Source organism: Lepus europaeus, chromosome 5 (genome assembly GCF_033115175.1).
Source record: "Lepus europaeus isolate LE1 chromosome 5, mLepTim1.pri, whole genome shotgun sequence".
Classification (NCBI taxonomy): Eukaryota; Metazoa; Chordata; class Mammalia; order Lagomorpha; family Leporidae; genus Lepus; species Lepus europaeus.
Genome location: NC_084831.1, coordinates 87,791,861 through 87,813,319, shown reverse-complemented (window position 1 = coordinate 87,813,319; position 21,459 = coordinate 87,791,861). Strand labels below are relative to the sequence as shown.

The 21,459-nt window shown below is 56.0% G+C and overlaps 1 protein-coding gene across 1 annotated transcript in view; it reads left to right on the top strand.

Moving 5' to 3' along the window:
• The first annotated feature begins 1,642 nt into the window (after positions 1-1,642).
• ABCA4 (ATP binding cassette subfamily A member 4) overlaps positions 1,643-21,459 on the top strand; it is a 134,399-nt gene continuing 114,582 nt past the window's right edge. Inside the window, exons 1-5 of the mRNA XM_062193442.1 lie at positions 1,643-1,708; positions 10,432-10,525; positions 11,225-11,366; positions 13,918-14,057; positions 19,499-19,626. Of these exons, the coding sequence (XP_062049426.1) occupies positions 1,643-1,708; positions 10,432-10,525; positions 11,225-11,366; positions 13,918-14,057; positions 19,499-19,626 (570 nt within the window). The remainder of the gene's footprint in view (positions 1,709-10,431; positions 10,526-11,224; positions 11,367-13,917; positions 14,058-19,498; positions 19,627-21,459) is intronic.

The following is a 21,459-nucleotide window of genomic DNA, read 5'->3' as shown; positions in this document are numbered from 1 at the left end:
ATGCTTCACTCCGTGTGTTTTTCCTGGGAAGGAGAAGTGTTTTCAATCTCCCTCTCTTCGCAGAGTTTAAATCACTTAGTTGCTCAATAACCCAGTGTTGTCATGTGTAACCTTGAGCAAAGCACTTAATCCCACGAGGTTTCAGGTGCCTCTTCCGTAAGAGAGAGCAAACATCTACCTCACAGAATTGAGGTGAGGGTAAAATGAGATAAGATCTGCTAAGGCAGTTGAGAAATCATGAGTGTAGGAAAAGATGTTATAATTCCACAGAGCCAGTCTTAAAGGCTACCACTCACAAGGGGCCTTTTTGACATCCTAAGCAAAACTATCTCTTTCTTCTCAAAAACCCTGCCAGAGACGGCCTCCGTCACAGACCTCCTAAGCTGTCCAAGTTCACGTCCCATGTTTCCAGCCAGGCCATGCAGTCAGAGTCCACGCCTGTTACAAGGTTCTCCCTGCACTCCCATTGAGGTCTTGAGGCTCTAGAGTCTTTGAAAGAGGAAGAAAACACTTCTGAGATTTGAGGAGGGAGAGACAAAGAGTTCCCAGGTGAGTACCTGGACGTGTTCTGCTGGGGGTGCCCCTCACGGTCCCAGACCCGTGACCTGCAGGTGGGTCTAACCCGCCACACCCTGCTGCCCGGCTGCTGCTCTTCCCGCGGTTCAGCCTGTGTCAGACATTGATAATCGATCGTGGATTCCACCCTGCTGAGCCAGCAACACTCCAGGGCCTTTATTTATTTATTTTTTAAAGATTGTATTTATTTATTTATTTATTTGAGAGCTAGAGTTATAGACAGAGAGAGGAAGAGATAGAGAGAAAGGTCTTCCAGCTGCTGGTTCACTCCCTAAATGGCCACAACAGCCGGAGCTTCCTCCAGGCCCCCAAGGTGGCTGCAGGGGCCCAAGCACTTGGGCCATCTTCCACTGCTCTCCCGGGCCACAGCAGAGAGCTGGATGGGAAGAGGAGCAGCCAGGACTTGAACCATTGCCCATATGGGATACCAGCGCTGCAGGCAGAGGCTTAGCCTACTATACCACAGCCCCGCCCCCATCCAGGGCCTTTTTCAACATAGCTCCAGGCAGCCATAACTAGTCTATTCGTTTTGGCACAAGATGGATACATGATTTTCCTCAGAGATGCCCCAAATAGCTGGCCCAGGGTCACCATGGGGCAATATAAAGGACAGGTCACCTCAGACGTGGCAAATGAGTGGACTGGACTTAAAGGGGTGGTCAAACCCTGCAGGCTGCGGCGGGAGACAAATGGCCAGTCTGTACGTCTGCAGGGAGATGTTGTTGCAAGTGAAAAGCTCAGAGCCGGCCCAGGGTTCTTCAGGAGCCCGCCTGCTGCTGGAGGGCGCCGTCAAACACGGCACCTCCGTTCTGTGGGCCCAGCGCCGGTGTCTTTAGGGCTTTCTGGCTCTCCCTAGAAAGAAACCAGCACAGCGTCTGCCCCCTCTCCCCAACAAAGGGCTTACATGTAATTAAAAGGGATTATGCTTCGAAGGGGACAGGAAGCGAGCGGCTAATCGCCAAGGACACAGCGGCTGAGCCGGAGGCGCACTGCGCGGCGTTCATGTCCACTGCCGTCTGGGCGCCTCGGCTCTGGGCCGTCTCCCGGTCTCTGTGCCGTCGGCACCATGGGCTTCGCCAGACAGATACAGCTCTTGCTCTGGAAGAACTGGACCCTGCGGAAGAGGCAAAAGGTAACAGCTCCCGCCTGAGGTTGGAGTGGGAGGCCTGGGGGATCAGAGGGTGTTGCTGGGGTGGGGGCCGTCCACATTGCAGGCCGCAGGAGGCCCTCGGGATCATGTGGTCCGGCCCTGTCGGGGCGACCACAGATGGGACTCGAAATGCAATACATCTGCAGCGGGCTAATTTTTAAGTTGATAAATTTTGCATGACTCATGAATGATGTTATAAATATGCAAAAAGCCCTTGGCAGATAAAAAAAAGGCGGGGGGGGGGGCTCCCACCCACGTCTGCAGATTTGTGACCCGTTAACCCTGCAGCCCTGTTTACCTGCTGGTGGCTCAGTGAGCGTCCCAGATGAGTGCCCTTCACAGGGATCAAACTCCTCTGGAACCTGCCGCCTATTCGCGGATGAGTCCACTGCCCACCCACCCCTGCTCCCTCCCCCTGGTTTCCAGTCCTGCAGGCTCAGGCCCCCGCGCTCAGCGTCCACACAGTGCGATGGGAAGAACCCTAAGTCCTACATAGGAGTGTGCTCTCGCTACAGCCCCACACGCCTCACCCCTTCCCCCAACCTGCTTGCAGACCAGTGCCACGGACGTGTGCCCCCAGGGGCTCCTCTGATTCCCTGTGCGCTTGCTGAACTTCTCCTGGGATACTGGCCAGTGCTTCTCCACATTGCTCTTGGTCTCTGAATGCGCTTCTGATCTTTCCAGCCGGCACAGAAGCCAGCGGAGGACAGATTCTGGGTCTTAATCTTTTAGGTGTGCAGTCTGACCCAGCGTCATGTCAGTTCATTGAATGAGGCTCAAAAGAACGTTCTTGAATAGCTGCCCAGCTCCGGGACGCCTCGTTTCCATGAGGCACGCTTTTGTCACATTTTAACATGTCTGAAGTAGGAATGCAGCTCGTGATGAAATCACAGCTGAACCGTGCTCCCGTGTTCTTTCTTTAGGGAGCAGGAAATAAGCATGCACCTCGCTTTTGATGGCGGCTTAGATTTGATGAGACACAGAAAGTTCTTAGCCACCACAGACCGGTCCTGCGCTCTTTCAAAAGGCAGGCGTGAGTCTGTGCTGGACTTAAGGGTCTAAAATACCAAGACACAGAGTCCACCCTGCACAGGCTTCCGTGCTGGCTGGAAAAATCTGAAGGATGTTTTGAGACCCAGGGTCATGTAAAGCAGCAAAGGTCGAATATTCCAGGAGGAGGGCAGGTGAGAGCGAAGATCAGAGAGGGCCTCCCCCCACCCGTGGCGCCGCCACACCCCCCGGCTCAAGGCAACTGGACTCTACGAGGAGTGACTGTGTGACCATAAAGGAGGAATGCACTTGGCTATGGCCGTGCAGTGTTGTGCAAACACCAAGTGACTAAAGGAGCAGAAAAGAGGAAGCAGGCCGGGGATAAGGGTCCGGGCTAGGCAGGGAACCAGGAGGAGGCAAGGGAAGGAGATTGGTCACAGGAAAGGAGAAAAACAGTATTTGTCACAAACTTCAGTTCAAAATGGGTTTGTGTAGGCGATATCGGGTTTCCCCAAGTACGAGAAGAAGCGTTAGGGATGAAGTGGGTCCAGCTGGCCGGACATCTGAAGACTGATGGGTGTGTGTTCCAGCCGGGAGCTGGTCAGAGAAGTGAGCATGGGAAGGTGTCAGCTCAGCACGAGGCTGGTGTCCAAGAGGTGCTTTGGTTTGGGTATGTCCCCCAAATTCCTGAGCCCCAGTGTGGCAGGCTGGGAGGAGGGACTTGATGGGAGGTGTTTAGGTCATGGGGAGCCAATGAGTGACCAGGACAAGCAGGTTGTTATGAGGCAGGCCCACGGCTCGTGCTTGGTCCCCTGTGCACCCTGGCTGGTCCCTCTGCTTGTCCCCAAGGAGATGATGAGGCACAGAGGCCCTTGCACCAGGCTTCAGAATCATGGGCCACATAGACTGCCTTCCTTCATAAACTGCCCAGTCTGTGGCATTCTGGTACAGCGACAGAGAATGGGCTGAGACAGAGGGTAAAACACACACTTGGGTGTCATGGAGGTCACAATCGCAGGACACAGCTCCCACCCTGGGGCCCAGAGAACCAAGGGTAGACAGTGGGATGGCCGGGCCATCGCAGCATAGATGAGACGGTCACAGAGTAGAAATCTGGACCTGGGAGGAGGGGGAGCAATGAGGCCGTTGCTGGGTCTTGGGCCTGGTCTCAGCCACAGCCCCATCCGTGAAGAGGGAGCCCTGGCTGGCTGGTGGGTTTGGAGCTGAGGGACAATGGCTTGGAAAGGGGCAGTACGGTTCGGAAGCCTGTGTGTGGCACACAGGAAGGCTGGGGGGGGAGCCACGTTGAGACCACTGGTGTGTGGGATATGCATTGTCCCCAGGCTATCTTCCTTTGTCAAAGCTGGGGTCATCTGGGGCTCCTGGGAACCAAACACTAACCTGAGTCTCCATCCCTCTTCCAGGAGCTTCCCTTCCTGAAAATATTAACAAACTTAAACAAAACCCATTGTTAGAGTTGGTCATTTTTTTTTTTTTTTCGTTGTTCCTTCCATCACCAAATACCCAGTACTAGCCCGGGACACTGTGCCAGGTGCAGGGTACACACACAGCAGCTATTAAGACGCTTGCAGGCCCTGCCCTCCTGGGGCCTCAGGTCTGTGGATGGCCAGGGTTCTCCACCGACCGCTTCTGTGCCTGCAGACACAGCCGTGGGCCTGTCGTGATTCTACCCCTGTGACAAGCGAGCTGCTGCCCCAGAGAACAACTCTGTTTCCCAAGACAGTCACTCCTTGTAGAGTCCACTCCCTGTCCCTGGTGTTGGTGGGCCCCCTGCCCAGGAGGCTCCCCTGGAGGATGGAACCCTGCAACCCGAGAACCCAGGCCTGGGGGCATGTCCAGGGCTGGTACCCTCTGGTGCTTCCCAAGGCCCAGACACTGAGCTCTCATCTGGGCATCTCTGGGATGTCTGGGTCAGCTGGAGGCCTCCCCCATGCCCCCTGGAAGCTCTCAGAGGGGTCTGTGCCTCCTTCCCAAGCTTTTGGTTCTTCTGGAAACTTCTCCCTCTAGAATGTGGTGACCCTACAAAAAGTACAAACACCTGGTCCATAATGCAGCCCCTAGGCATTTTTTTTTTAAAAGATCTATGTACTTACTTATTTAAAAGGCAGAGAGAGTGAGAGAAAGAGATCTTCCATCTGCCAGTCCACTCACCGAATGTCCACAACAGTCAGGTCTGGGCCAGTCTGAGGCTAGGAGCCAAGAACTCCATCTGGATTGCTGCGGTGGGTGCAGGAACTCAAGTATTTGGGCCATCCTCTGCTGCCTTCCCAGGCGCACTGGCAGGAAGCTGGATCAGAAGCAAAGCAGCCAGGACTAGAACCGGTGCTCTGACACGGGATGTAGATTTCGCAAGCGACAGCTTAACCGGCTTTGCCGCAAAGCCAGCCCTCCGCCCCCTAGCTTTTTAATTCCCCTAGGTTTTTAATTCAGGTGTTTGGTGAGAGCAGAGGGAGAGTGAACACAGAGGCCAAACCCCCCCCATCCCTCCCTTCCCAGTCCCTAAGGGCAGAAAATGCAAACCTTAGATCTCTTCCTCTCTTTCCTCCTCCTTGACTTTTATCAGTATTGCCACGTCCTTGTGACAGTTCCGCAAGAGAGAGCCCTCCGCCTCCTCATGGCACTCGTGAGGTCGCTGAGGCCTCCGAGGAAGGTTTGTGACTGGTGGGGTCGGGCCTGGGATCCAGCCATGCCTGACTCCGGGACAGGCAGACCCGGCCACTGCAGCACACTGCCTGTCCAACAGGCTGGTCACGGGTGGCACCTAGCTGGAGTGACTGTATAATTTCTCATGCAAACCAGGGCAGTTTTGTAAGGGAAAGGGGGCATTATCAGTAATTGCACCAGGCCAAGAAATGCAAACTGATATGCACCTGGCAAGCAGGGCTGTAGGTTTGCCCCACACCACAGTGAGTTAGAGATAGCCCCTGCTCTCCAGGAACTCAGAGCCCCCACGTCTAATTACTGAGCAGAATCAGGTGTGCTACAGTGGGGCCAAGCAGCGTGGGGAGGAGATGAGGATGAGCTCAGAGGAGATGCCAGGGCCGGGCACATTCCTGGTGCCGAGAGCTCTCCCCTGCCCGGGGCTGCTGTACGTCATGCAGACTGGCTGTGGAGCCGGCGCTGCATCAGCGAGGGGCTGTAAGGACCACCAGGTATGACTCCTGTCCCCGAGAGTGCAGTCTCATCCCCAAGTCTGAGCTTCAGGGTCAGGATGGGAAATCTGGGGAAGGCTCCCAGGAAGGAGGGGCCTCATCACTTCCTGGGCCCCAGACCTGGACACCTTTCGTCCTGTGCCCAGTGTCAGACCATGGCAGGTGCAGGGCCTGGGCAGTTGGCCCCAAGTGCACCCAGGTTCTGTCATGTTCCTTTGGGCTAAGGGTCCTGTCTGGGCCCTCCATGCCCAAGGGAGACTCATACAGCTCACTAGCTCACTTCAAGCCTTGGCTAACCCCCTTTAAGTTGAAAACAGAAGGAAGAAAATCTAACTGGCTAAGCTTTACAACAAGCACAACTCTGGCCCCGTGGTGATAGAAAGGGATAGAGAGAAGGGGGAGGGGCAGAGAGAGAGAGAGAGAGAGAACAAGGAAATACCAGTTAGGCCCCTTCTGAGCCTCAACTGGGCTTAATTAAAGTTACAGACATGTTTAAAGGGGAGGGGTGGGGGAGACGGAGCTGCTCGGAAAACATGTTTTTAATTATGCTGTGGAATTTCTCCCCAGGGGAAGCCCTTGCCCAGTGGAGCGTCAAGGACAAGGATGCGGCTCTGGGCTGGGGGTGCTGAGCATGGCTCTCGGGTCGGGACAAGAGGCTGGGGGGTCCGTGTGCCACAGGGAGGTGGGAGACGCAGGCCCTGTGGAGCCTCATGGACAGTTAGCACCATGACACAGACCTTTTGAGAGGCGTCCACAAAGGTCACCACCATGGCCTGCAGCAATGCTGCCCATCAGAATGGCCTGAGAAACGCATTTCAAAATGCTCGTGTCCTTCCGAGGGCCATGCCTGACATCCCTGCGTGGTGCCCGCTGGAGGGGTTAGGGATGACAGCAGAGCAGCGCTGACTCGGCGACATGGAGAACATGGGGCAGGAGCGAGGAGGGGGCAGGTGCTGCCCCCACCGACCGCGGACACAGTCACAGCGCCAGGCACGGCCGGGGCCCAGACGCATCACACTCTAGGAAGGAATGCGAGAGTGTGTGGAGTTTCCAAGAGATGCATGGGCCTGGCTTTAGAATTTTTATCCAGGGGCTAGGCAGGCAAGCCCCCTTGATGAGAGAGCAGGGGACACGTGGGGTTCGTCTCTCAGGGAACAACACGATCCCAAACCGCCGACTACACATTCCGAATCCAGAAAGGGAGGAGAAAGGAATGTGGTGTGGGGCAGGCCTGCTCGCTTGCTTTTCTGTCTTTGCGACATGCTGTCACCTGCAGTGCCCCAGTGACCCCTGTGACATCCCCGGGAGGCAAGGACGCATGCTTGTGTTTACTGAGAGCTACCCGCTGCCGAATTCTGCTTCCTGTGTCTGGAACGGTTAACTCGCATCAGCCTTCCAACTGCTCCGGGAGGAGGGTGCTGGTATCACTCTCATTTTACAGACGAGACCCTGAGGCCTAAAGAGTTTCAGCAGGTTACCTAAAGGCCACGTAGCTAAGACAGAGCCAGCTAGACAGGAACCCAGGACTTGGCATCCACGTGACCGGCTCTTATCCTTCCGTGTACCCTGTGGGACGCAATATCGGGCCCATTTCATAGATGAGAAAACTGAGACTCAGAGGTTATGCAAGCCCGAAAGTGGTTGTTAACCCAGATCTTCCCACTCCCAAATCAGCACCAGTGTTTGCATACCAGACCACTCCCAGATAGATATCTCTGCTCAGGGGCAGCCATGCGCTCGGTGGAAAGCCAGCAGTGCGGGCAGCTGTCTTAGGGAGGAGTCCATGAGCAGAATCCAGACTGGTTGTCTCGCTGCCTTGGCGAGGACAGCAGGAGCAATCTCCGGTTTCGCCACTCACGCTGTCGCTCACTATCTTGCCCAGCTTGCTCCCCAGGCTCAGCCACCGGCAGGAGGCTGCAGCACGGGAGGGAGGCTAGGAGCCAGCGTGCACACCTGTGCAGACTGTTGGCGATCTGGGCGCCAGCGCTGCCTCCAGCGTTCCCCTCCTAGGCCAGTCTTGTCGAGGGCTGTCTCATGGCACCGTTAGTTAGTGGGCACTGGTTTCGAGTCCTGCCTCGTGGAGGGAGCTGGAATCCCGGCAGGAACAGGGCAGCCCTGGTGCCTGCCCTCAGGAAGCTTCCAGCCCACAGAGCTCTGCTTACCTGACCTGAAGTATGACCTGAAGTATGACGAGATGGGCGCTAAGACAGGGGAGGTACAGGCTGCTGGAGGTACAGCCGCTGTGTGGCCCGGGGGAAGCCGGGAGGCAGTGAGCGGGGGCTGCCTGGGCAGGAGGCCAAGCCTGGCTGCCCCTGGGCCGGCGTGCCGGGGGGGGGAGGGGGGGGTAATCGCCAACATTCCAAGGCCGAGCATGCTCGGGCCATCCCCCTCACGCTGGGGAGAATTACTCAACCCTGATGTTTTCCCATCTCGTGGGAGAAGGTGTAGGGGGTAGCCCTGAAGATTGAACGCCATGAGGAAAAAATCTCTTCTTTTCCCTTCCCGTATTTGTGTGAGTATTTCCTCCGACAGGTCCTCCTGAATCGTACTTTGAGCCAAATATTTGGTAAAAAGTTACAATTGCATAATCACCACCTACCCACAAATATCATTTGCTTTTTCTTCTATGTATAGTCACACTCCCACCTGCCAATTTATCTCTGATTTGTTACCATTTGGTTGCCAACAGACCCTTTCTACAAAGCACGATTTGCCTTACTACCAGGAAAGGAGCAAACACGGATTGAGCACCTGCTAGTATGCCCACCATTTCGCTGGGAGCTTATTTATGTGTCTTTGAAAGGAAAACAACAAAGCATTAAAGGAAGGAGCGTGCAACAGCTGATGTCTATATACAGGTTCCATTCCTGGCCAGCTGCTGAAGTTCTCTTTAGATCTTAGGAGTTTCCTTCCTGAGGTGTCTGGAGTAGGGGCTGGGTAGAGAAACCGTTATGCTTCCGTCTTCACAGTCCCCCTCCCCTTCCCTCCTCTCCTCCCCGCTCCATAATCCATACCGCCAGCCCCACCTCACGCGCAGCGCTGCTGAGCGCAGGCTACAGTGCTTCAGTTCTGAACCCAAGCTCGAATCCCAACGTTCAGCCATGTGTCGGGAGCAGCAGCCTCTTCCAGGGTAAAAACCATGGAACTCTGCCCAGCTTTGTTTATTTTTTCTTTTTCTTTTTTTTTTTTTTTTTTTTTTGACAGGCAGAGTGGACAGTGAGAGAGAGAGAGAAAGGTCTTCCTTTTGCCGTTGGTTCACCCTCCAATGGCCGCCGCGGTAGGCGCGCTGCGGCCGGCACACCGCGCTGATCCGATGGCAGGAGCCAGGTGCTTCTCCTGGTCTCCCATGGGGTGCAGGGCCCAAGGACTTGGGCCATCCTCCACTGCACTCCCAGGCCACAGCAGAGAGCTGGCCTGGAAGAGGGGCAACCGGGACAGGATCGGTGCCCTGACCGGGACTAGAACCCGGTCGCCGCAAGGCGGAGGATTAGCCTAGTGAGCCGGGGCGCCGGCCCCAGCTTTGTTTCTTTAGGCAACTGACGACGTGGAAGGAAGGGGGTTGGTAAACCCTGATTTCTGGTGACTTGGCTAAGGGTCACAGTATTCCACAGTCATTCGCTCATTCAGTCACTCAAACACCACATGCGCCAGGTCCCCCGTGCACCAGAAGCAGGTCATGCAGGGGGGCAGGACGAGCACTGGAGCCGCAGGCAGGAGGCCGGTTCGTTCCTGATGCTCTCCCTGCCTGTGTGACACTGGGGCTCCTGCCTTCTCTGGGTCGCTTTCTTCACCTGCAGACTAAAGAGGCTGCCACAAGATCCTTACCCTCTGCAGCACCAGCTCTAACCAGGAGCTTGTTAGAAATACAAGAGTGGGGGCAGGCATTTGGGACAGCTGTTAAGACACGGCTTGCAACACCTGCATCCCACATTGGAGCTCCTGGGTTTGAGTCCCTGCTCTCTTTCCAATTCCAGCTTCCCAGTAATGCACACCTTGGGGAGCAGCAGGGAATGGCTGGAGCGCTTGGGTTCCTGCCACCCATGTGGGGAGACCCAGATTGAGCTCCTGGCTCCTGGCTTTGTCCAGCCAAGCTCGTGCTGTAGTGGGCATTTGGGGAGTGAACCAGAGGATAGGAGGTCTCTCTCTCTCTCTGTTTTTCTCTCTGTCTCTCCTGTCTCTGTTCCTTTCAAATAAATTCATTTAAAAAAAGAAATGCAAGATGTGGTGGGGCCCTACTGGGTTAGACATCCATGTGAACGGTGACGTCTGGAGAGCACTGGAGCCCGAGTTCTGGGTCATTCTGTATGGAAGTCTGTGCTAAGACTGCTTGCCCAAGCAGGAGAACCCCGATGGACACGGAATCTGGCTGGTGCCGTCCAGCAGGCGAGAGGCCAGGGAGGCAGAGGAGAAGGTAGTGTTTTAGGTCTGCAATCCAAGTCTCGCTGTGCACAGGGCCAGGATGAAGTATGTCTGCCCTGGCCATATTGCCAGGAAGCTATTAGCACCATTGGGCTTTCTCTCTTGATATTTTTTTTCTTCCAGATTCGCTTTGTGGTGGAACTTGTGTGGCCTTTATCCTTATTTCTGGTCTTGATCTGGTTAAGGAACGCCAACCCTCTCTACAGCCAACATGAATGTAAGCACAGCGGGCAGCCTGGGCGAGCGGGGGGCCACACTAGCCCTGTCCTTCTGTTTAGAAAGCTTGGGGCAGGGTGGGGCAGGGGGTGAGGATTACATCTGCTTATCACATCTCATGCCTACAGCGTGCACAACAGAGAGGCATCAGCATTGCACAAGTTTTAAGTCTCAGCAAACACTCTCATGTGCTTACTGAAGGATTGTGCGATTATTTTTGTTTGTTTTGGTTGGTTTTTTTCCTGTTCCTAACCCCTCACCCATTTGAAAGAGAATAGACAATAGATGAGCTCTTTAAAATAGTTCAGAGACTGACTTAGGGGCTGTGTCCTACGCAGTGCTGGAGAGCCGCGAGTAGGAGCCGTACAGAACAATCACACTTCATAAAATAGTCTTCCTTGGACCCCTAGGGGCCCAGGGGCAGGGGATGAACCTTGTGAGAGCCTCTCTGCTACCAGGGCCCTCTGGTTTCTGGGTCCCTGCCCCTGGGAGAACTGATGGAGGCCTCCAGGGCAATGCAAAGCTGCCCTCCCCTTGTTCGTGGCCTTTGCCCTCTGCTCATGAGTTTCCAGCCCCAAGTTCTCAACCAGCCACCTGTCCATCAAACTCTTGCCTTTTTACCTTGCCCCACCCCCCTACCCACAATGTGCTGCTTGCTCTCGTGACTAACTCCTGCCTGTCTTCACTTCCTGTTTTAAAGGCCATTTTCCCAATAAAGCGATGCCCTCGGCGGGACTGTTGCCGTGGCTCCAGGGGATTTTCTGCAATGTGAACAATCCTTGTTTTCAGAGCCCCACCCCAGGAGAATCTCCTGGAACTGTGTCCAACTACAACAACTCCATGTAAGTGTTGAGGTGCCCACCATGCGGGACAGCTGCCTGCCCCTTCGTCCTCATCGTGCACTTGAGTGCCCGCAGGTGCACACACTTGCAGAACACGGAGCACTGCAAGAGCGGTTTTGAGGCCTGCTGAGCCTCTGAGCTCTTAGGAGTGAAGCAGGTTTCCTCCCAGGAGCATTCTAGTAACAGGCAGGGCCCTTGAGGAAAATGCTTGAAAGTGGCCACACGGACACAATTTCTCTCTTCTAACCCCAAGATGTGACCTGATGGCAGACCCTGCTGAGATGTGCCCCGCCCCCGCTTCTAGATCTCTGTTACTTGGGTGGAGTCACTGTTTGAGCAGGACATCCCCACCCCTGTGAACCCAACAGGTCTCTGTTCCTTTAAAGGCCTTCATGGCCATCTAGGACTAAGAGGACAGCAGGCAGGGAGCACTGTGCGGGTGAATGAAATCAGGCCCACAGGGGAAGCGCACCTCGTGGGAGACAAAGACCAACCCACTTCCTCTGCTAGAATGGCCATCAGTGCTCTCGAGCGGCAAGTGTGGGCCTCTGGCTGGAGAGTGGGGGTTCCTAACTGAGGGGCTGAAGACCACCCCAGGAAACTGTTGGGAATTAGGGTCCTCTCCTGAGAGAAATGGACACCCACACAGCATTGCATCGTGCGTATGATTTCAGCGACCTTGTGGGCCCCGGATTAATAACCTCTCTCCGGCCTGGGGTCACATTTCAAGTCAAATCCCCCAGGAAGAAGGTCTATCCTGGGGATTCCCTTTCCCAGCACTGGACAGAGGCCCAGGACATGGGCAGGGCTGTCCTTCACCCACTGTCCATCGTTGACAGCCCCCACCTGCAGCAGGTCATCCCCAAGGCCTTGTCAGGGAACAGGCTTTACCTGATTTGGACAAACACAGGGCCAGGTGGAAGCTGAGATATTTGCTTGGTTGTTGTTTTTAGAGGAGCTCTGTGTAAGCCTCCACAACAACACTGCATTTAGATTTTGAAGAGCTCTTGGTAGGGCAGCCTCCTGCTCCCAGGCTAAGGCTGCTTTTGCCCCAGAGTGGCAGCGCTGAGTGCTTGTGACAGCGATGGCATGGTCTGCAAGCCTGCAGCGTGTACCTGTTGCTCAGAAATATCCTAGGAGAAACCTTCCTCCATTGTAGGAACATGGAGCAAAGTCGGGAGGGGACGTTTTAGATGGGCCCACGTTGCTCCAAATGCTTCCATGCAGCTTTAGTTTATTCTACACGTTTGGGTTCCGGAAAAGAAATGCTTACCCACCCAGACAGAACCTATGGGGTTGCAAAGGAGGAGTCGGGGCAACCTTAGAGACAGCTCAGGGGAGGCCCTGGTGGAATTTATTAATGTTGTTGGGGGAGATCAAAGGAAGGGAATTGGGGAAGGGGCTCCAGACCCCAGCCAGGCATTTGAATGAGGAGAGCTGGGTTTCACACCACATCAGGGGTGAAATAATGTCTATTTAAGGTTGTTTTGCTTGCAAGGCTCAGAAGGAAGCACACAACTTGGATCCTGGATTTTCTCATAATGCCAAGGGTAGCAAGGCAGGCCCCAGGAGGGCCAGCTCCCTCAGCTCTCTCCTGTCTGCAAGGCCCAGCCTCCGCCTCTCACCATTGGCCTCACCCCTGCTCCTCAACACCCAGGCTGCTGCCCAGTGTACAGCAATTCATCCTGAGCAATTAGAAGAGCATTCCTACAGGTTTCAGATTGCCGGGAACAAATCCAGGTGGCCTTGCTCCGTTCTCCCTAACCAATCAGCTCTGGCAGGAATGCCTGTGTGCGTGCATGGATGTGGTGTGCATACAAGGAGGAGCTTGGGGAGGAAGCATGGCTGTCAGGGCCTATTCTGACAAGTGCCGCAGGTCTCAGCCGAAGACAGGGAAGAACCTCCAATGATATCCACCGGAATCAGCCTGTGTAAGGCTTTTCTGGACAAGAGCACGGGGTTGAGATGTGACCCAGCACCACCCAAACTGGAAGACTGAGCAAATCATTTACCACCCTTGTCTGTTCTCCTGTATGTGTAAGGAAGGGGAAAAAGTATTTCCTTCTCCTTTTCCCTTGGCAGTAGAATGAGGACGCATAATGCAGAAGCTAGGTCAAGTAGACAGTGTCTTTTTAAAAAAGATTTATTTTATTTATTTGAAAGACTGAGTTATAGAGAGAGGTAGAGACAGAGAGAAAGATCTTCCATCCACTGGTTGCAATCCAGATGGCTGCAATGGCCAGAGCTGCGCCGATCTGAAGCCAGGAGCCAGGAACTTCCTCCAGGTCTCCCACGTGGGTGCAGGGGCCCAAGGGCTTGGGCCATCTTCCACTGCTTTCCCAGGCCATAGCAGAGAGCTGGATCAGAAGAGGAGCAGCCGGGACTAGAACGGGTGCCCATGTGGGATGCCAGCACTTCAGGCAAGGGCGTTAACCCACTGCACCATAGTGCCAGCCCCAGTAGACAGTATCTTAAAACATGCCATGAGTGCTATCATTAATACGAAAATGACAGCTGTTTCATTATAGATGAGGCTTTGTCCCTCTTTCAGCTTGGCAAGGGTGTATCGAGATTTTCAAGAACTCCTCAGGGACGCACCGGAGAGCCAGCAACTTGGCCGTGTTTGGACAGAGCTCCGCACCTTTTTCCAACTCCTGGAAACTCTGAGGACTCACCCGGAGAGAACTGCAGGTGAGCCGGGCTTCACTGTTCCCAAGCATCCCTGGCCTCTCGCTTGTCTGAGCCATCGAGAGGCTGAAGATGAGGGTGGTAAAGATGCCAGAGCAGGCAGGGAGGGACGCGGCTTCCTCCCCGCTCCCTGCCGGTCTCCAGAGTCGGAAGTAGGGAGAAAGGGCGCAGCCCAGGTGAGTCCAGGACAGATCGGAGACTGCAGTGAGGCGAGCTCCGGGAAGTACAAGGTCAGGTCAAGGGCTGGAAGCAGGGGAAATGGATTTGCAGGGGAAGGTAAAGGTGTGGCGTAGCTTTCAGAGTCCTCAGGAGAGAGCTGACCAGGCGGAAGCAACGCTAAGAACCACTAAGGAGCCTGGGGGCTCAGAGCCCACACGCTAAGCGGGATGTTGGTAGGCACAATCTTGTGATTTCTCTCTGTCATATTCAGCGTCCAGGCCTGGAGGCAGAGCAGATGGGGACTGGGAGTGACTCGGGGGGCCTGTAGGGAGGCACCAGAGGAGGTCAAGGAGGCGAGCGAGTGGCAGGCAGTGGTTGGACGCAAAGCTCTGGATCCAGGATGCATAAGGATGGTCAGAAGCCAGCAGCACTGCCAGGGGCTGGGGCGGGGGGATGGCAAAGCCAGAGCCAGAAAGTGAAATATGCACATTCTGGGGTCTGAAGGCAGCAGGATGGGTAAGATGAGGCCGTGGTGCAGCGGAGCGGAGGGCACATGAGGAGGAGGGGGAGAAGGGTAGGGGAAGCCAGGCCTGGGCCACCCCACAGACACTGAGGTTGTACAGGAAGGTGACAGGACCTGGGCACCCACGTGGGGAGGAGAGCCACATCGGGTGAGGCACAGCAAGGAGGGAGGACGTAGGGCCCCCGCTCTCATGCGTCTCTACCTCGGGAGAAACAAGAAACAACAAAAATCAGTGACAGCGACACCAACATGTTTTAAGATGTGTTTACGTATTTTGAAAGTCAGAGTTACAGAGAGAACAGGAGAGACAGAGAAAGGTCTTCCACCCACTGGTTCACTCCCCAGGCTTCAGCAATGGCCAGGGCTGGGCCAGGCCGAAGCCAGGAGCCAGGAGCCAGGAGCTTCATCCAGGTCTCCCACATGGGTACAGGGCACAAACACTTGGCATCTTCTGCTGCTTTTCGCAGGCCATCAGCAGGGAGCTGGATCGGAAGTGGAGCAGTTGGGACACGAACGAATGCCCACATAGGATGCTGACATCACAGGTGGTGGCTTTACTTGCTGTGCCACAATGCCGGCTCCCCACATGTCTTTTTTATGATTGATTGATTGATTTGAAAGGCAGAGGTAGAGGCAGAGAGAAAGGTCTTCCATTTGCTGGCTCATTCCCCATATGGCCGCAATGGCCAGAGCTGTGCTGATCCAAAGCCAGGAGCTTCCTTCGGGTCTCCCACGTGGGTGCAGGGGCCCAAGAACCTGGGCCATCTTTCACTGCTTTCCCAGGCCATAGCAGAGAGGTGGATCGGAAGTGGAGCAGCCAGGACTTGAACCAGCGCCCATATGGGATGCCGACACTGCAGACAGCAGCTTACCCTATGCCACAGTGCCCCCCCCCCCCCGCCAAGTGTCTTTTTAAAATGTTAATGGGTGTGGCATGCATGTCGTGTCTGTCGTGGGCCCCTCTGCAGTGGCTGAAGCCACTGGATGTGGCAGCCGGAACCCCTTCCCTGAGAGGGAAAGGACTGACAGGAACCCTTTTCCCCAGGGATCCAGGGGCTGCTGTAGTCTCACAGGTGGAGGGTGCATCCGAGAGGGCTTCCAGTGGGGGAAGACTGTCGGGGAGCAGGACTCAGAGATTGCGAGCACTGCATTTTGGAGCTGCAGGGAGACACACGCTCCTAAGTGTGGGGCAGGGGCGGAGGTGCCTAAGGCTGAGCATTGAGGACAACAGGTATGAGGAAGGGGTCTACCAAGGGAACGGGCTACAGCTGCTCTGGATTCCCAGAGGCAAGGTGGGAGAGTGGCCTCTGTCAGCCCTGGGGCCTCGCAGACCCCCGGCTGCTCCTGTGAGCCAGGCGCTGGGCTGGCCTCTGGGAATGGAGAGGAGCTGAGTGAGCCAGTGAGAGAGCGACTGCCTTCTGAAGGCACCGGGGAAGCCATGGACAGAGATGCACAGAGGGGCACCGACCACACGGGGCAGGGAGGAAGCAGGGCAGTCTGCAGGGAAACTGCTGATTCCACACAGTGGGAAAGGGCAGGGTAGGCTCAGCTTGGTCCTGCCTCTTCGTGACAGTCACAGCATTTCAAACAGTGGAGCATGTACTTACTGTGTGCTGTTCTGCAAACCGGATGGCGAGCACTCCGTTCTTTGCTGCTCTGGATGGCAGGGTTTATTTCAGTGAGCTCCTGTTGGAAAGGCCTTAGCACTTTAATAGAAAATGTGTGTGTGTGTGTGCACCAACCAGAAAGTGTTTTCCCCAAGACAGATATGGAGATGCCCCCAAGTCCAGTGGGGTCAGGGAGGCAGCAGACATTCCTAGGCCACTGTCTGAGCAGCAAGTTGAGTCTGGCTCGAGGAGGTATCCGGGGAGTGATTCCAAACCACAGTTTCTATGTGGTTTTTATAACGTGTATATGAGAACCAAGATTACTACTGCCTAACCCCAAATCAGGACTGGTTCTGAACTGGCAGTAAGTGAGGGCTTCAGAATGTTCGTGGAAAATGTGTATCATGAAAAAACCACGCATGGATTTCAAAAAACGTTTACTCCAAGATAAACTTATCTTTCAATTCTGTTTTTCCACGGACTCTGGGAGGTCTCTGTGCACAGGTGGTTGCTTCTACGGGTCTCAGGCCAAGGGGAGCATTTCAGAAAGGAGAGCAGGCCTGGGAGAAAGGCTCAGGGAGACCACCCCAGCTGCCCTAGGGCTGGGGACAGAGACCCTGGCCTTGGTGGCCATGAGAGAGGACAGGAGTCCACGCCCACCTAAGGGACATGGTTCCTGCAGGAATTCCGGGCTGGGGCTATTGCAGTGCAAGAGTCACCAGGGAGCGCGGGCTCCAGCGCCCTGCACACTGTGGAGGGTGGAGGGTGGTCGGCACCCTGCGCGCTCTGGAGGGTGGCCAGCCTGGGTGTGCTGGGGCCCGCGGGTCCCCTCACCTGGGAAAGTATGCAGCAGTGACCCAGGCAGCTGTCGTGTTTCAGAGCAAACCTGTAGTGCGACATTCTCAGCAGGGGATTAATGGCCAAAGAGCAGTCCCCCCCACCCACCGTCCTGCCCCCAGCAAGCTCCATGGGTTCTCAGCGTTAAACACCCTCAGCCGCCCCTCCACCCCCTGCCCCCGCCTCTAATCTTCCCAGGGAAGAGAACAAGAAGAACCGCATTTTAAACTAAATTTATTTTTCTTTCCTCGGGCCGCCAGTTCACATTTCTCCCTCAGGAGCTGTGTGAAGCTTCTGTCTGTCTGGTATCGGCAGCCTCTCACACTCGGGCCCCCAGCGCTGACCCGCCAGGGCAGCCCTGGGCCCTCCTGCTGCGTGTGTGCTGAACCCGCACACACCTGCCTCCACCCCCCTCCCCGCCCCCAGGAGGCCCTGTCCCCAGGGTGCACCTGGGTGGCACCCTACATGCTGCGTGCACAGCAGCTCCCCCACGGCCCCTCCTTCTGCCCCTTCTCCCCAGCAAGACATGCGGAGGAGAGGCCGGGTGAGGGAGTTCAAGAATAGTGGCGAGACACACAGTCCCACGGGGTCCTGCCTCGCAGGTGAAGACAACCGGTGTTTACTGAGAGTGGCCTGTCAGTCAGCAGGCTTTCATCCAGGCCCTGATGGTGTCAGGCTCTGCGGCTGGCTGGCAGAGTGCGCCCAGCACTGCTGGGCATGGAGAAAGAGGTGACAAAAGCCAGATCAAGAGGCCCTGGCCCTCAGGAGGTCTAGATTGTGTGTGTATGTGTGTGTGTGCATGTTTGTGGGTATGTGCCTGTGTGGTGTGCTTGTCTCTGTGTGTGTCTCTGTGTGTGTGCACGCTTTGTGTATGTGTGTGCATGTGTGGTGTGCTTGTCTGTGTGTGTGTGCATGTGTGGTATGCTTGTCTGTGTGTGTATGTGTGTGTGCATGTCTGGTGTGCTTGTCTGTGTGTGTGTGCACTCACATGCACTGGACAGTGTTGCTGTAAAGATGATACATAAGGCCAGCCACCAAGGGTCACTGGTGAAGAACAACCAGGCAGGAGGAAAGGCAGAAGAGCCGGGTGTGGAGGGCAACAGGACCTGTGGGAAGGCACGAGCACAGAGCAGCCCTCCCAGAGCCCTTCGCCTTGCTTGCGGCCCCCTGCCCAGTTTCCCTCCAAGCCTCTGGACTTGCTCTATACAAGGGGGAGTGACGCTAGGCTACACCACTGGCCCACGTCTCCCTGGCACGCACCATGGCAAGGGGCCTTTGTGTGCCGGACACTCGGGCAGGCCTATGAGGGGCCCCCAGGACTCATCCAGAGGAGAGGAGCCACGCTGAGCCGGCCGGGCTCTGCACTGGAGCAGTCACAGCCTACAAATGGGGAGCAAGGCTGTCGGGCCCTGGGGCAGGCTTGTTGGCTGCCTGGCAAGGGGCAAACACAGCATGGGAAAGAGCTGGATGCTGGGCAGTAGCAGCCAGGACACACAGGGACACGTGATGATGAGAGAGGGTTAGCCCAGGAGGACTCGGGATGTAGACAGGCATTTTCACACAACCCAGAGCTTCCGCTTTGCATCAAAACGGCTCCGGCTCCGCAGAGTCTCTGGCCAGCACCTCGGGAAGCACAGCAGGGGCCCTGGAGGCTGGCAGAGGAGGCGAGGGCTGGTGTGACTCTCCCCCAGCGCAATCAGCAAGAGCAAGTGACTCGTGCATGCTCCCTCTTCAGTGGGGGGCTAAGTGTGTCACATTCCTGCTGCTGTGTCACCCCCACACTGCTCTGGAAGGCCAGTATGGGAGGTGCAGACACAGAGAGGGGTGCAGTCCCCAGGGCGCCATTGACTTTGGGGCAGAGCATTCTTTGTTTGTGGTGGGAGGGCTGTCCCAAGCCTGGTGGAATGTTTAGCAGCATCCTTGGCCTCAACCCCCCAGCACCTCCCCAATGGGAACAACGAAAATGTCTCCCCAGGTATTGCCAAATGTTCTCATGGGGACAAAATTGCCCTGCTCCAGCCCCTCCACCCCGACCCTGGTAAAAGCCACTGTCTGAGGCCAACCCCACAGGGCATTCTGAGATAGCCCCTTGCTCAGGCCAACGGTCCCACTGTCCATGCCTTCCTGTTCAAGTGTGCCCGGCTGCTTCTGCAGTAAATGCTCTCACTGTGGGTGGCAGTACTTGCAATGGACCTGCCCCAGGGCCCCCCAGACAGCACAGGTCAAGTTAGAAATGCTCCAGTCGACTCCAACGCTCCTCCCATTTGTGTGACCCACGTCCCCTTCAGCACCCTGCCCTTTCTCTCCTTGCTTCACAGGAAGAGGAATACGAGTTCGGGATATCCTGAAAGACGAAGAGGTCCTGGTGCTATTTCTCAAGAGAAACATTGGCCTGTCTGACTCGGTGGCCCACCTTCTGGTCAATTCCCAAGTCCGCCCGGAGCAGGTAGGAGGGGGCAGCAGCATCAGCAGGTGGTCCCTGGAGGGCAGGGGTGAGCACCGCGCCTGGGAACGTACCCGAGGTCTCGGCGGGTTTTTCCCTCTTGCTTTCACATTTGGAATCCATGACCATGCCCGTGTTCAGAAAAAATACCAGGGGATCATTGAGATGGTGCGTGTTCTGCTCAGAGCACCCAAGCAGCATAGATCCTGGCAACACCGGAAACCCCCGTGATTTTCACGGCTGGAAGGACCCCGGGAGATCGTGTGGCTCTGCCTCCTCTGTACATTTGAGGACATTGAGGCCGGCCCTTCAGTAACCGAATATGTAAGGGCTGCTGTGGGTTCTGCAAGGCAGCATGAACAAGACGGGCACAGCTGCTGGTCCCAGGGGCTTCCATTCCAGCAGGCTACTATCCCCCACGCAGGGACTCCACTGTGTGTGCCCCAGATGTCAGGAGCGGGTGGGACACTGGGGGCTTTGGGCCTTGCAGAGGAGGTGGGGCAGGGCAGGCCCGACAGGAGAAGGCAGCCAGGCCCACGGCTGGGGGAGGGTCCTGGCCTGACAAGTTGGCAGTGGGGGCTGTGGGGGCCTCCCAGGTTACAGGATCTGGGAACAGCAGCGGGGGAGCTGGCCTCTGCTTCCTTCCTGGCGCCCGGCAGACGCCTTCTCCCGTGTCCCTGGTGCATTTCTGACCTCTGCCCCCCACCCCGATATTCATTTGTCCACCTAAATCATCTGTATCCATACAGAGCATTTTCACCATGAACGCCTGACTTTCGCATCTGCTAGCTGTGTTATTCCTCACAGTAGTCCCGAGATGGGTCGAAGAGTTGGGGAAACTGAGGCAGCTGGTGATGGCGTTATTCTGTGCCCAGCGATAGAGCTAGAAATCATGAGTCAGCAAAGAATCCAGGTCGTCTCACTGCTGACCCAGGCTCAGCGGTTCTCAGAATCCAGGGAGCAGCAGTGTCGGCAGCAGCCGGGAGCTCTCCAGAAACACACATTCTCAGGCCCAACCCCAGACCAGCTGGGTCCAAAGCTCTGGGGTTTTAATTAATTATTTTTACTGAAGACACAGTGATAGGGATCTTTCCATCCCCTGGTTCACTCTCCAGATGCCCCAACAGCCAGGGCTGGGCCAGGCCAAAGCCAGGAGCTGGGAACTCAATCCTGGGGTCTCCCCTGTGAGTGGTAGAGACCCAAATACTTGAATCATCACCTGTTGTCTCTCAGGGTGTGCACTAGCAGGAAGCTGGAATGGAGAGCGGAACCAGGGCTTGAACCCAGGCACTCTTGGTGGGGAATGCAGGCATCCCCAGCGTCGGTTCTGTGTATTATCAAGCCCTCCAGGTGGTCCTGACTGGCCTGGGGTTGGCAGCCTCCACTGTTTGGGGCTCCTGGGTCCCGGTTCTGTGTGTTATCAAGCCCTCCAGGTGGTCCTGACTGGCCTGGGGTTGGCAGCCTCCACTGTTTGGGGCTCCTGGGTCCCGGTTCTGTGTGTTAACAAGCCCTCCAGGTGGTCCTGACTGGCCTGGGGTTGGCAGCCTCCACTGTTTGGGGCTCCTGGGTCCTGGCCCAGCATCCTGGCTGTCGGACTCTGAGTGTGGTACACAGTGAGAATGCAAGCTGGGCAGGGGCCCACAGCCCAGATACCCTTCCCACTCTCCTCCTGGCCTCTGCTCCTCCTCCACACTCCAGGGGAGACCCAGACATGGACAGAATTGAGCGCCTGTGTCAGTCCTGAGATACACGCCAGCCCCGGGTGCCATCTGAGCCCAGCGGAGGTGGGAGGAGAACTCACGTGGGGACTTTGCACAGTGGTTCCCTGCACTGCAG